The sequence below is a fragment of the Echinops telfairi genome, unplaced genomic scaffold (assembly GCF_000313985.2).
Source record: "Echinops telfairi isolate 266 unplaced genomic scaffold, ASM31398v2 ScPeMD7_23;HRSCAF=83, whole genome shotgun sequence".
In the NCBI taxonomy this organism is placed as follows: domain Eukaryota; kingdom Metazoa; phylum Chordata; class Mammalia; order Afrosoricida; family Tenrecidae; genus Echinops; species Echinops telfairi.
This window is the reverse complement of record NW_022103920.1, coordinates 56,921,422-56,934,445: the sequence shown is the minus strand read 5'-3', so window position 1 is coordinate 56,934,445 and position 13,024 is coordinate 56,921,422. Positions and strand designations below refer to the sequence as shown.

At 41.7% G+C, this 13,024-nt stretch overlaps 1 protein-coding gene across 3 annotated transcripts in view; it reads right to left on the bottom strand.

Moving 5' to 3' along the window:
- Window positions 1–13,024, bottom strand: part of CDK14 (cyclin dependent kinase 14) — a 658,689-nt gene that overhangs the window by 416,626 nt on the left and 229,039 nt on the right. For all 3 annotated transcript variants that reach the window (XM_013004655.2, XM_045288804.1, XM_045288805.1), the window contains one exon: window positions 6,952–7,031. In XM_013004655.2, coding sequence (XP_012860109.1) covers window positions 6,952–7,031 — 80 coding nt within the window. The remainder of the gene's footprint in view (window positions 1–6,951; window positions 7,032–13,024) is intronic.

The window sequence follows — 13,024 nt, the reverse complement described above, 5'->3', positions numbered from 1 at the left end:
GCCAAACAAATCCAGCCATCACTCTGGCCAGGATGAGTCCTAGGCAACCATGGATCCATCATATTATCATCTCTAGTCCTCTGGATAGCACAATACTCTTTAATGCGCCCAAGGGTCTTGTCTCATATCATGCTAATATGAACAGACAAATCACCAACAACTTAATTTGATCCTACTTGCTAATTCCCTTGCATCTCCCACTGAGGACCCACCTGTCACACTGGATCCATACCATTATGAGCTGGCTCTTAACCTTGAACCTAGGCCAGCATCAACAGGAGGGCTATGTTGGTTAGTGCCAAGTCATTCTACAAATAGTAGGAGACATGCCTGTGCCTCGGTTTCATTTTCCTCCTATTTTCCTCTCGTATCAGCATTTCTCAGAACAGATGCAGTTGAATCAGGGTGTGGACAAAGAACACTGAGCGTATCATGGGCTGTCAGAAGAATGAACAAAGCTGTCTCGGACAAAGTGCAGAGAGAATGCTCCTTCTACGTGAGGATGGTTAGACTTCATCCCCTGTACTGTTAAAGTGCTATAAGAGAGAGTAGTGACCAGAGAAGGACACCATTCTTAGTAGAGAGTCGGTGAAAAGAGAAACATCTCAACACCTTGGATTGACAGCAGCTGCAACAAAGGGAATACACGTAGCAAGGACAGGATATGGTGATGTTTCCTTCTGTTGAACATACAGGTTGATACTGAGTAAGAGCCAACAAGCTAGCACCTAAAAAAAACATCCTCCCCCCAAAATGTTTTAATACAAGGGGCCTTCAAAAAGCTCACAGAAATGGAATTAAAACTAGAAAGTAATGCATAACAAAACAGGGCAGACTGACAGGACTTTGTCCAGGGAACACACACAGCGCCAGGATCGTGTAAATTGTAGTCCACCCCTTTAACATATAGCTCCTGTCTCCCCAATGTTCTCAGCAGCTGAACTGTGTGCCTCATCTTCACCTGAAGCACAAACTACTGATGTCTTGTCCCAGCTCTGCCTACCCAGGATTTTTTTTTTTTATGATTATATTCTTGACTAAAGCATGGTTGAAAATAAAATAAAACCATTATCTTTTCATCTATAAATAAGTCAGGCACAAACTGCACTGAAAGGAGAGGCAGTGATCACATCGATATACAGAGTCAGTATGAATACAACTACTACAGATGATCCACGGGAGTTATAGCAGGGACTTAAGTTACAGAAGCAACACTGTTATTGGGTATGTATATTTTGAGAAGTGTAAACAAGTTGCAATCATGGTGTAAGCAAACAAAAAAAAGTCTCTTGATTTATGTTGCAGTAGTATTTCTCAAATTTGATTCATATTAATCTGTACACAGCATACTTTGTGTTTATCTGAGTTAGACTTGGTGATGATTGAGTTATTTGTGATAATTGAATTAGACTCAGATGAATATAGAGAGATTTTTTCACCTGCAGGAATGAATGCTCAGTAGGCATTTTGGGGTATAAAGCAATTATCCATTGTATAAAAGCAAGGGTTAGCAACATCATGCCCCCCCTCCACCATCTGCCATGCCCTATAAAGAGCCATATAGTCAGTACTTCCGATTCTGAAGGCCAGTAGTACTTTGCCTGTGAAAGCAGCTAGAGACAATAAGTAAATGAATTGATATAACAGAGCTCTAATAAAATTTTACTTATAAAACCAGGCAGCAGGCCCTATGCCAACCTCTGATTTAGAATATGTGTGTATTTAGTTCCCACCCCCTCAGCGACAGATATGCCACCCAATCATTAAAAGGACAAAACACTTCCTACAAAGCAAATACTACTTCACCTTTCCACCTCCACCAACTGAGAACTCCTAATCTAAGCCATTCCTATTTACTGCACTTGGCAAAGACATAGCCTTCCAATGCCAGTCATTCTTCTGTATCTGTTCAGAATGCACCTTCCACCTCTAGCTAGGTTTATCATTGACAATTACAAGGTCTAGTTGACACCCTACATCCCTCTTTACTAAAAGATAAATGTCTTTGTAGCACTTCCTTCTGTACCATATACTTATTTTTCATTATGTTTTACGGTCTTGATATGACACCTCATCTTCTCCCTCCACTTATTGTGCTCTATACCCCATGTGGTGGTGTAGTGTTTGTGCACTGGGCTGCTAACCACAAAGTCAGCAGTCCTAAACAGCCAGCTGATCCTTCATACAAAGACAAAGCTTTCTAGTCCTATAAAGAGTTGCAGACTCAGAAACCCAAACGATGAGCTGAGACCGGATGGTGGGCAAGCTGAGTTTAAGGAATCCTGGTGGTACAGTGGTTATGTGTGGGACTGCCAACTACAAGGTCTGCCGTTTGAAACCACCCGCTGCTCTGGGGAGAAAGGGTGGGCTTTCTACTCCAGCTGAGAGTTCCAGTCTCGCGAACCCACAGGAGCTGTTCTCTTCTGTCTGATCAGGTCAAAGTGAGCCAACATGGACGCATGGCAGGGAGTGTGGTTTTGTTGTTGTTTTTATCACCTCCTTAGAAGGCAAAGTTCTGGAGAGCAAAATTTAAATTTGCTACTGGGTCTTATCCATACAATCTAGCAAGATGACTTCCATTAAAGACATTCCACAAACAGCATGTGATTTCCACATTAGGTGCAAACGAAACAGCAATGAACTACCAGGCAAGGTCCTGGAACTCACTAGGATGATACACTAGTAGGGAGGAGATAAAATATTTAATGTTGGATCCCAATAAGAACTATCAAGGAATTATAGAGACTGACAGTGTAGCAAATAAAGGAAAGTAAGATGCTGGTCTAATGAGATGATATGTGAATTGACTTTGCTAGCTGAGGAGAGGCCAAGGAAATCATTCCAGCCACAGACAGGAATTTCTATTATATGTTTGAGGAAAAGTAAGTCACACTGGACTTTAATGACGGTTTTACAAGAAGGGGGGAAAAAGTAATAGTTCAGCTTTCTAAAAAGATCATACTGGTTAAAGCATGAAGAGGCAGTAGTAAGGAAAAGTAAGAGGAACATTGTGGAGTGAAAAAGATACTATTGCAAATGCCCAAGCAAGACCTGACAATGCCCTAGGCGGGGGACTGCAGCAAAGAGACAGGTGCAAGATCATTTTACAGAGTAACCAATAGGGTGTGCTGGAGAAGGAGGGGAACAGGAGCTGCTATTACTTAAATGAGGAGAAAAGAAATATAGTGGGCAAACATAAGTCCATTTTAGATGTCTTATAATTGAGATGAATGGCATACATTGATTGATTTCCAAATGTTGAACTAGCATATGTCAATTCTCAAAACAACCCCATTTGGCCGTGATGCATTAGCCTTTTTAGATCTTGCTGGATTTAAGAGGAGACGCCAAGAAGGCAAATGGCATGCAAGAATGGAGACAGAGACAACATGGGGTGGTGCAGTGGATGAGCTGATATGGCGCACGTGTCTGTGTTGCTCCTGCCTAATGACGGGGCGTGACTGTACAAACGTGAGGTGCTGTGGCCCATCAAGGAGATTGGACAACCTTCTGCTAATGAAAATAAGGTGCCATATATACTCAAGCATAAGCCAACCCGAATATCAGCCAAGGCACCCAATTTTACCATAAAAACTGCATTAAAAATGTGTTGGAAAACTTGGTTTATAGTCGAGTATATACAGTCTATGCCACCCATGTGGCAACCAGTCAAAGTGTGTAGAAGTTGAAGGCCGGGATTGGCCAGTTCTTCATCCTGTGAGACTTAAATTAAAACAGGTCATCTCAGAACTGGCCAAGAGGATTTCTCTACTTTCGAGAAAGATGAACTGGTAGTAGAGTACGTTCCCTGGAACCTAAGACCCCTGCGCACTGCATCTCCTGATTTCTGTGCGCTGGTCCAGGAGAAAGGGACATGTGTTATTGAAGAGCAACACAGAAGTGTAGAGGGGTACCAGCAGCACCAAGAATATGAGGTAGCGTAGCAGGATGCTGGGCCTGTGGAGGGAGAAATCCGAGTGCCTTTGTGTAGAAGGCTTGCTGTGGAGCACCTCCTGAGTATTTGTCTGGGGAGCTAGATTTGGTGACTGTGTTAGTCTGGGTAGACCAGAGAAACAAATGCAAAGACACTCATATGTGTACAAGAAAGAGCTTTATGTACAAGAGCAATTGAATATTGAAAACATATCCCAGTCTAGATTATGTCCATAAATCTGATATGAGCCCATATGTCTGATACCAATCTACAAAGTCCTCTTCAGACTCACGCAACACATGCAATGATGCCTAGTGCAGGAAGATCACTGGCCAGTGGGTGGGAAGACTTGTGGATCAAGTGACAGTGTAAATATCTTAGTGCTGGCATGGGTTCCATGTGGCTCCTCTATCAGGCTTGTCATCAGTAATGTCTCCCAGTTAATGAGCATGTCTTGCCACAAAGGGGGCTATTTATCTTCTTAGCGCCTCCAAATCAGTCCATCCAGCTGTGGTCTGACTGACAGGCTAAATCCACCCCTTCACTCTTAAGCCTCAAATTGACAGCAGATTATGTAACTACCACACTGACGATGGAACTAGAGGCAAAAGGCTTTACACTGAGGCTACTGGTAGAAATAAGTACCTTTGGGAATCTATTGGCAGCACTACAAGAGCTCTGTAATACAGCCCAAGCAGGGTAGAGGCTAAGAGGCCAAATGGCTCAGAAGTCAAGGACCAGAGAGACGCTTGCCTGCGGACATGGCTGAGAAGAGGCAGCTGACCAAAGAACCCTATACTGAGCATATCTCAACCTTAATTGCACTAATAAACCTCTAATAATAGGTATTTTCTGTGTGTTACAGGTCGACATTACAACAAATTACAGAATTCAGCTAGTAAGCAAAGAGCAGCATGTGAAAAACAATTTGTATAGGATGTGTAAAGATTTGAAGGTGTATAAAGGTTGGAAGGTGCAGGCATGTCTGACCTCTGCCTCACAGGAATCGACCTTGGACTGATGCAGATGTTGGGTTTTACTCTCCGTCTCCCTTGAGAAGTCAGAAGAGGTCAGATGATGCTGACAAGCGATTCTTACAGTGGGTCATTCATTTATCGCTGCTGTGATAAAATCACATGGAAAAATGCTGATAAGAGAAAAAAAAGCTGTTGTTTGTCCTAAAACAAGGGTTCTAATAAGACCTGCCTAGTTCAGTCACAGACAGTGATGTAAATCTGGAACAAACTCGAATTTGTAAAATGTGGCATACTGGAACCATAAAAGGAACAGGGAAAATAATGAGTCAACATCCCGCATGAACCTTAATCTCCCTCCTAGGAAACAAGGGCAGCATACATATTGTACAATAGTCAAGTCTAGACTAGTAAGCAGAAACAATGCTGACCCGAGCAACAAAGCCGGCCGACTACACGGACAACAACCCGATCTCCCTCATTGGGGTGAAAGGTCACTACAACTCCCTCAAGTCTCCAATCCCAGGACTTGGACCTGTATTTCTCTGGTTATCATTCCATTCACCCTAGTTCACCAATTTGTATTGGTTCTAATTTGACTGCATCAACCATCACTTGAACAGGTTTAGAACTACTTCGATGCCCTACTTAAAACTAAAATCAGTCTAGAAGAATGTGAAAAACTTTATAAAAAGCTAGTGTCACTGAAGAGAATGTTTCGACCATGCACAATCTACTAAACCTGGAGTGAATAAGGCCAGGAGGTGTCTGTCTGATCTAGCAATACCGCGATCAACTAGTGAACTGGCTAAGAAGGTTTAGCTCCACAGGGAAAACGGCATCCACGCTGGCTTAAACTGACAAGAGAGCGCGAGACGAAGAAGTGGAAACAGCCAGGACGTTGCTCCTACAACCAATTAGACTGATTATAATTGTGTAAATCACAATTGAGTATAAAGGTGTAAGTCACAATGAGAATTTTGAAAAATATATAAGACTAGTGGTAAGTTCGGTAATACCTTGCCTTTGATAATACTATTGTAGTAAACCACAGAAATCTGTCTTGTAGTAAACCCTTCCATGTAAGAATAATGAACTGATATTTAAATCAAGGTAATTTGTACTTTTAAAAATGTAACAGAGAAAAAGTTAGCATCCTAACATTTCTGAATGTTACCGCTTAGGTCTCGCTGATAAAAGAAAAGCTTTTCTTCTCTTGGCGGAGAGAAGTTTTCCATGCATGAAGTAACAGAGCCAAAGAAAGATCCATTTTATTCCTCAAAAATTAAAACCATATATTACAGATACCTACATTATAAAAGAAATTCTTGGACAAGTAAAAGAGAGGAAGAAAATATTACAACATAGATGGCACTAAAATATAAAATGTCTTTAAATCGATAATAAAAGCCAAAAGTACATAAAGGATCCCAAAACCAAACCAAACCCACTAATTAAATTCTGACTTACAGCAATCCTATAAGACAAAATAGAAATGCCTCCATAGGGTTTCTAGGTCAGCATATTTTTTCAGTACCTGACTGCCACATCTGTCTCCGGCAGTGGTCTCCAACCACACTCACCGTGTGGTGAACAATCAAGGACTTTAATCTCAGAGACGCCAGGCCTCCTTTGGATTTCAACTCATAGGAACAGATAAGTGGAAGAAATACAAATGACTAATATGATAAACTATTTCCCCATTTTTAAGAATTTTCCTTAAAGGTTAAGAATGCATGACAATTTTAGTTTATAATGTTTCTTAGGAGCTACACAAAGAAAATCAGGTGTGAAAATGTCTAGGTTATCTACAGAATTGTCCTCATCTCCTACACACAAGTACACAGAGCAGTGGTCTTCTTTGACTTAACATGATACCATATGATCATAAGAGATACTATTTTTTTTAAGTTTCAGTGCACACATTCCAATGAGATAAACGCAAGTACTTTTAGACTCAGCATATCCAGCGATGTATAAGATTTAAATAACAAGAGGCACTATACAACCACAAAGACAACGATTATAAGGATAAGTGCCTACCTTCCCTGATAGCTGTGAACGGGGTGCCTTCTTCCTCCTGCAGCCTGATCACCTTCAGGGCCACCAACTTCCCATTGACCCTGAGAGAAAGGAAAGGAAAAACAACCGCATTTGTGAAAATACATTCTCATTACAGTTTCACTGATCTTCTTTAAAAGTTCTATTTTACTTACTTTTGTACTGAAAATGTCGAGGACTTAATTATGCCATCACAACAAGATAAATTTCAGGAAGGCATCTTATATCACCATTATAAATATTCACACTTTAAATATTCGCACATGCAGAGTCCAAGATTTATATGAAGTTTCCCATGATTCACTCTGTGTTCACACTTCCAGAATGAAACCAGAGCTTTAAAAACAGTCAGCATATATCCATTTTTTCTCAGATTGATTCTAATCGGGTGATCGGAAGAAGTCCTCCATTGTTTCCCCAATAATTCCTTCTTTGTTTCCTATGCTGAACTGTCTTTGCCTTCCTGACTTTGGTTGAGGGAATTCAATCCCAAGGAAAAACATTTGACACTCAGTCTTCTCTCTCCTCTTTTTACCTTACCATCATCCATTCCCCTTGTCATCTGTTCCTCTTTTTTTTTTTGCCCCTAGAGGTTTCTAAAATCGGAATGGGCCTGGTCGCATGTTATAGCATCAAAACGAAAGTCCTTAGTATTTTACTACCATAGGGTTACCTATCCAAACCAAACAGTTCTTTCAGGCACACGTTAAATGTGTATCTGTTTCAATTAAATGTGAGACTGTGCTATGGATAGAATTGTTTAGTCAAAGTCAATTCTGTCAACAATCCAGATGTTTATATTGGTTCTCTCAAGGTGTCTCATTTTCTACGTCTGCTAGGCCTGACAACAAACTTTATTTGGTCAGTTGGTTGGTTTAATGAAAGTGGTAAAACAAGTACACATTAAAAATGGCAAGGGTACAAGTATTTGTGGAAAAGTAAATGCCCCAGCCACACACTCTTCCAACCACCCAGCTCCCTTCTTTAGAGGTTTCCATTACCCACTATGCATGTATATATTTATGAAGAATACATATTTTTGAAATACATTTGTTAGTATGTAATGCACAGTACACTATATTTGTCACTCAGGAATATATTTCAGTGACCTACTTATTAATTCACTTATAGCAGCCTTTTGATATGGGGAGGGCAGGCCGTGTTGCTTTGTATGGGTAGAAAATTCTTAATTCACTCTCTATTGATGGACATCTAGCTGGTTCCTGTATGTTAGCGTCCATAAACAATGCTTCATGCCATTTTGTCCGTGTCCAAATCTGTCTTTAAAACAAATCCCCAAAGGGTGGAATTTCAAGGCCAAAAAGAATGCGCCTCTCTAAATCTGATTATAGGCAAGCTGTTTTACATGAAAGCTATACCAATTTAAACTTCCACAGCAATAGATGAGAGTGACGGTTCACCTAAAAGGCACGTCTACTACATGTTCTCGACGTTTGATTCTCCCAATCTGATTGGTTAGAAAACATTAATTGGTTGAAATCGAATTGCTGCAAAAAGCAAAGGGGAACTCATGGGGCTCAGACAATGCTGGCGCCAGAGTGTGACATAATCTGAATGTTCTCTTTTTTAAATTACATTTCTATGGACTGTATTTGACACTACATAAACAAACAACAAAAAGACAAACAAAGACCTGCCACAGCCACAAAACTCGAAAGGCCAAGCGATTTATCACAGTGCAGGTGTCCTGGGGGCTTTCCTCATGGAACCGGCTGTTGAAATACATTCTTGGTTACAGCAACTGAGTAAGGGCTTCGGATAATAGGCTCTGCAAGGTGCCAGCTTGCTCAAGAGTAGGTGTTGTTTTGTTATTTTCTTCTTTTGTCTCAACTGTGAGGACAGGCCTGCCACTTCTTTGCTTGGCAACTCTCCTCTCCTGACTCCATTACCCTGGTTTTCCTAATCCTGATGGTGCTGTGGGTACCCAGCTGCAGGCAAAAAAAACCAAAAAACCCTCATCTGCACACAGGGTTCTGCTGGAGACGGTATCTTGTGCTCTTCACCGGTCCTTTAGGACCCAGGGAGGCGTTGGGCGGGGCTCGGGGCTGAGATGCAGTCAGTGCTGACATCTGCATGGATTTTTCTCAGCCCATTTGAGCTGGGCTCCCAGAGGAGAGAGTCACTGATTCCAGGAACTGCTTGGAATTTTCCCCTCATTCACAGAGAGTTTCCCCTCAGTCAAACAAACACACACATCAGCCTCCTTTCCACAAAGCGTTTCCATCTCCCTCGTGATCAGTACTGTCCGTATGCTCTGCACTGACTGATGTATGGGATCAGGGACCTCACGTTTTTCAAGTTTAGGTGTGTACTTCACACATGCTCTCTGATCACAAATGAGAATTGCCTTGCGATACACAAGAGGGAAATGAACCGATAAGTGACCCAACACTCCTTAAATAAAGATGGAATCCCCATATCCTCGTCAATGAGGGGGCCGTGTGATGGAGACCCAATGCCCATCTCTAGACAACTGGACATACCTTGCAGAGGGGTAGTGGGGAGACGAGTCACTTAGGGTCCAGTATAGCAATAATGAAGCCCACAACTTTCCTCTGGTTCTTGAACGCTTCCTCCCCCCAACTACCAGGACCCCAATTTTGCCTTGCAGACCTGGTTGGACTAGATGATGCACAGCGGTACAGACGGGAATTGGGAACACAGGGAATCTAGGACAGAGGAACCTCTCAGGACCAGGGGTGACAGTGGTGATACCAGGAGGGAAAGGGGATATAGTAGGGGGGAATGGATCACAGGGAGCTACGTGTGGCCTCCTCTCTGGGGGACGGGCAGCGGAGGGGTGGGTGAAGGGAGATGCCGGACAGTGTAATATAAGATACAATAATAATTTATAAATTATTAGGGGTGCATGGGGGAGAGGGGAGGAGGAAGGGAAGGGGAGGGGGGAAAAAAGGAAAATTAGAGGCTAGCGAATTTTGGGAATGATGAGGGCAACAAATGTATAGATGTGCTTTACACAATTGATCTATGTATTGTGATGAATTGTATGCGCCCCAATAAATTGATTAAAAAAAAAACAACAATGATGGAATCCCTAGAAGCTATCCCATAGTTTCTCATTTGCATTATTTATTATTTTTAATCATTTTATTGGGAGCCCTCACAGATATCACAACATTTCATAGTTCCATCACCTCAAACAGTGTTGTACAATTGCTACCACATTTGCATTATTTTTATGCTGAAAATTTTATTTTCAATAAACATATAATAACTGCTTACAAGACCATGATCAGGTTTCATAGAATTATGAGTCTGGAGCATAATGGTCCATGAATTATATCTCCAAGTGTCAGTTTCTTATGTCCATTATAACCACAGTAGTTAGTGGCATTGAGATTTAGGTAATATGTTTACATGGAACTATAACTTAACTTAAATTTGTTTTAGAACACAAGTTCTAAGAGAAAAGGAACCTCCCCCTTTTGTTTACTGATGTGTGACCAATGTCCAGAGCTAGCACAGTTCTCAAAATATGGATTAAATATTGAGACTATTGAGAATAAGGACATTTCCCTCCTCATGTCTCTAAAGTAAGTAATGAGTTCAATGTTTAAACTATAGATTCCAAAAATTCAAGAATTGGAAAATTCTCAACATCTTTTATCAACAACCAAAAATGCAGTCTCCTTGGTTTGGAGCCAGGCAGACACAGAAAAGCTTCCATTTCTTTCGACTTGGAAGATTTGTAGAATGCTTTGTTAATGAACCTTTTTGCACCCAAGGACATGTTTTAAAACACTCACCGTTCTTTAATAACCTGAGCACAGACCACTAATCAGAAGCTCCCTTTTCTCCAATTGCTTCATTGGTTTCCCATTACGAATCATATTGATTATCAAATTGCTCTTTTAACCTAAGAATCAGTGTGACTTTCTCCTTTCTTAATTAGTGTTTCTCTGCATGTCTGGACATTCCCAACTACTGAATCCTGTTTTCAAAGCACAGTAAAATGTTAGGTCACTAGTTTTACCTTTGGGAAAGATACCTTTGGAAAAAATAGCATTACAACACTTTCCAGACATCAGTACAAGCTCAAATGGTTGAACTATCAAAGTGACTGACTCATTAACAAAACCTTATGTTTAAAGGCTTATAAGAGGGTACTTACTATTCCATGGGGGTGGGGAAAAAAAGGAACACGATTCTATCTTCTATTTGACTTGGTGTTTAAGCTCTTTATCAGAGGTTCAAAACGTATTCAAGCACTCATTTAAATAACAGAAAATAATTACAATTTCATATTGAATCAATAAATTAGAACTGTTTACAGGAAAACATTGATGATTCCTCTTTAACACATCTTATTAATTATTTCAAAGACTAATGAATAGGAGGCAATCAAGGTTGATTGCCAATGTCGGCATTAATTCAGGTAAATAACATGGTGGGAAAAATATTTCAAATTATATTACTATCACCACAGATTCTTTCAGTGGAAACATGGCCACATCGGCCGCTAGCTGCTCTAAGCCAGGGGCGGGAGCATCTGGCCCTGGGACCTCATCAGGCCTGTGGAACCCTCAACACCAGCTCCCATCGCAGGCCTCCCTAGGATGCCATGACACGACGGTGAGTTACTTAACCATTTGACCAAACACAGCAGACTAACTTTGAAGTCATTAACTTCACAAAGCCAGCAAATGATGTTATAAACATTTCAAGGCCCCTGGTAGAGAAAAGGTGTCCCATCTTTGCCCTCAGCTGTGCAGATACGGCAATGTGAATCATTTTTCATTCAGTGCCTCTTTGCTATTCTCTTCTGCTCTCAGAAGTATGACCTTCGCTGACCATGAGGCTCCTTCACCCCTCAAACTAGAACCCCTGCCCACGATGGAGTGACTCCGTGTTTTGGTCTGCGCACACAGTGTCAAGCGTAGTACAAGGAAGAGCCAGGGTTCCCGGATTTGCAGGCACTGGGGCTGGACAGGGTCACACTGAAGTGGGTTCAGGCTTTCAAATGGATTCTCACCACAAAACCAAGTTTCTAAAATGTGGAACCTCGATCACATTTCTCTGTGACCTAAACTTATAAATAAAAAGTCCTTGTGAAAGTGAGGCAAGACCTGTGTGTGCTTGCAACGAGGAACACAGCCCTCCTCATGTTCACCTGTTCATGCAAGGTTTCATGACACCCACACACAGTGGTCTCTACTTTCCTCATGCCACGACCCTTTCAGACAGGTCCTCATGTGGTGGTGACTCCCAACCATAAAATTAGTTCCATTGCTACTTCATAACTGTCATTCTGCTACCGTGATGAATCGGCTGACCCCTGTGAAAGGGTTGTTCGACCCCCAAGGGGGTCGCGACCCACAGGTTGAAAACCACTGTCAGATTCTCCAGTTGGCTGAGGGTAAAATCTCCAGTTTCAAAAGCCCATGCTCATGGAGAATTTCCACAAGAACAACCAGTCCTCAAAGGAAAGTCTAAAGGCTTCCGATAGCATTAGTTACCTCAAATTAATAGGATAACTTAGTACAATAAAACAAAATGACAAATAGTATCTAGGTCATCTTTGGAAATACAGTCGGTGAGCTCCTACCTAGAAGAAATTACGTCCAGAGGCTATAAAGGAAATTAAAGCAATATACCTAAATGAAATTTGATAAAGTCTGCGAAATTTAATCTATTCTGCCTCTTCCATGATGAGGGTGTCTCAAGAGAACCAGGTAAAGAAAGTAATACCAAGTGCAGGCAGATACAGAGTTCTCGTCTCCCTGCGTGGTGGTAGGGAAGCGAGAGGGTGGGGGGGGGTTACGATACTAGGGAGGGCGGGGCAGCAGCAAGCTGGATAAAAGGCCGGTCTCTTTGAGTGAGTGCTCAAATTAGGCTAAGGTATCAGAAATTAAATAATCGATTAATAATGCGTCTCTTACTAAGTTACACTGGACACGGTAAGCAGAGGAGGGCCCTCAGCAAGGTAGACCTGACACAGTGGCTGCCACCACGGCTCAAACAGAGGGACAACTCTGAGGACGGCACAGGACTGGGCAGTTGCCTCTGCTCTCCA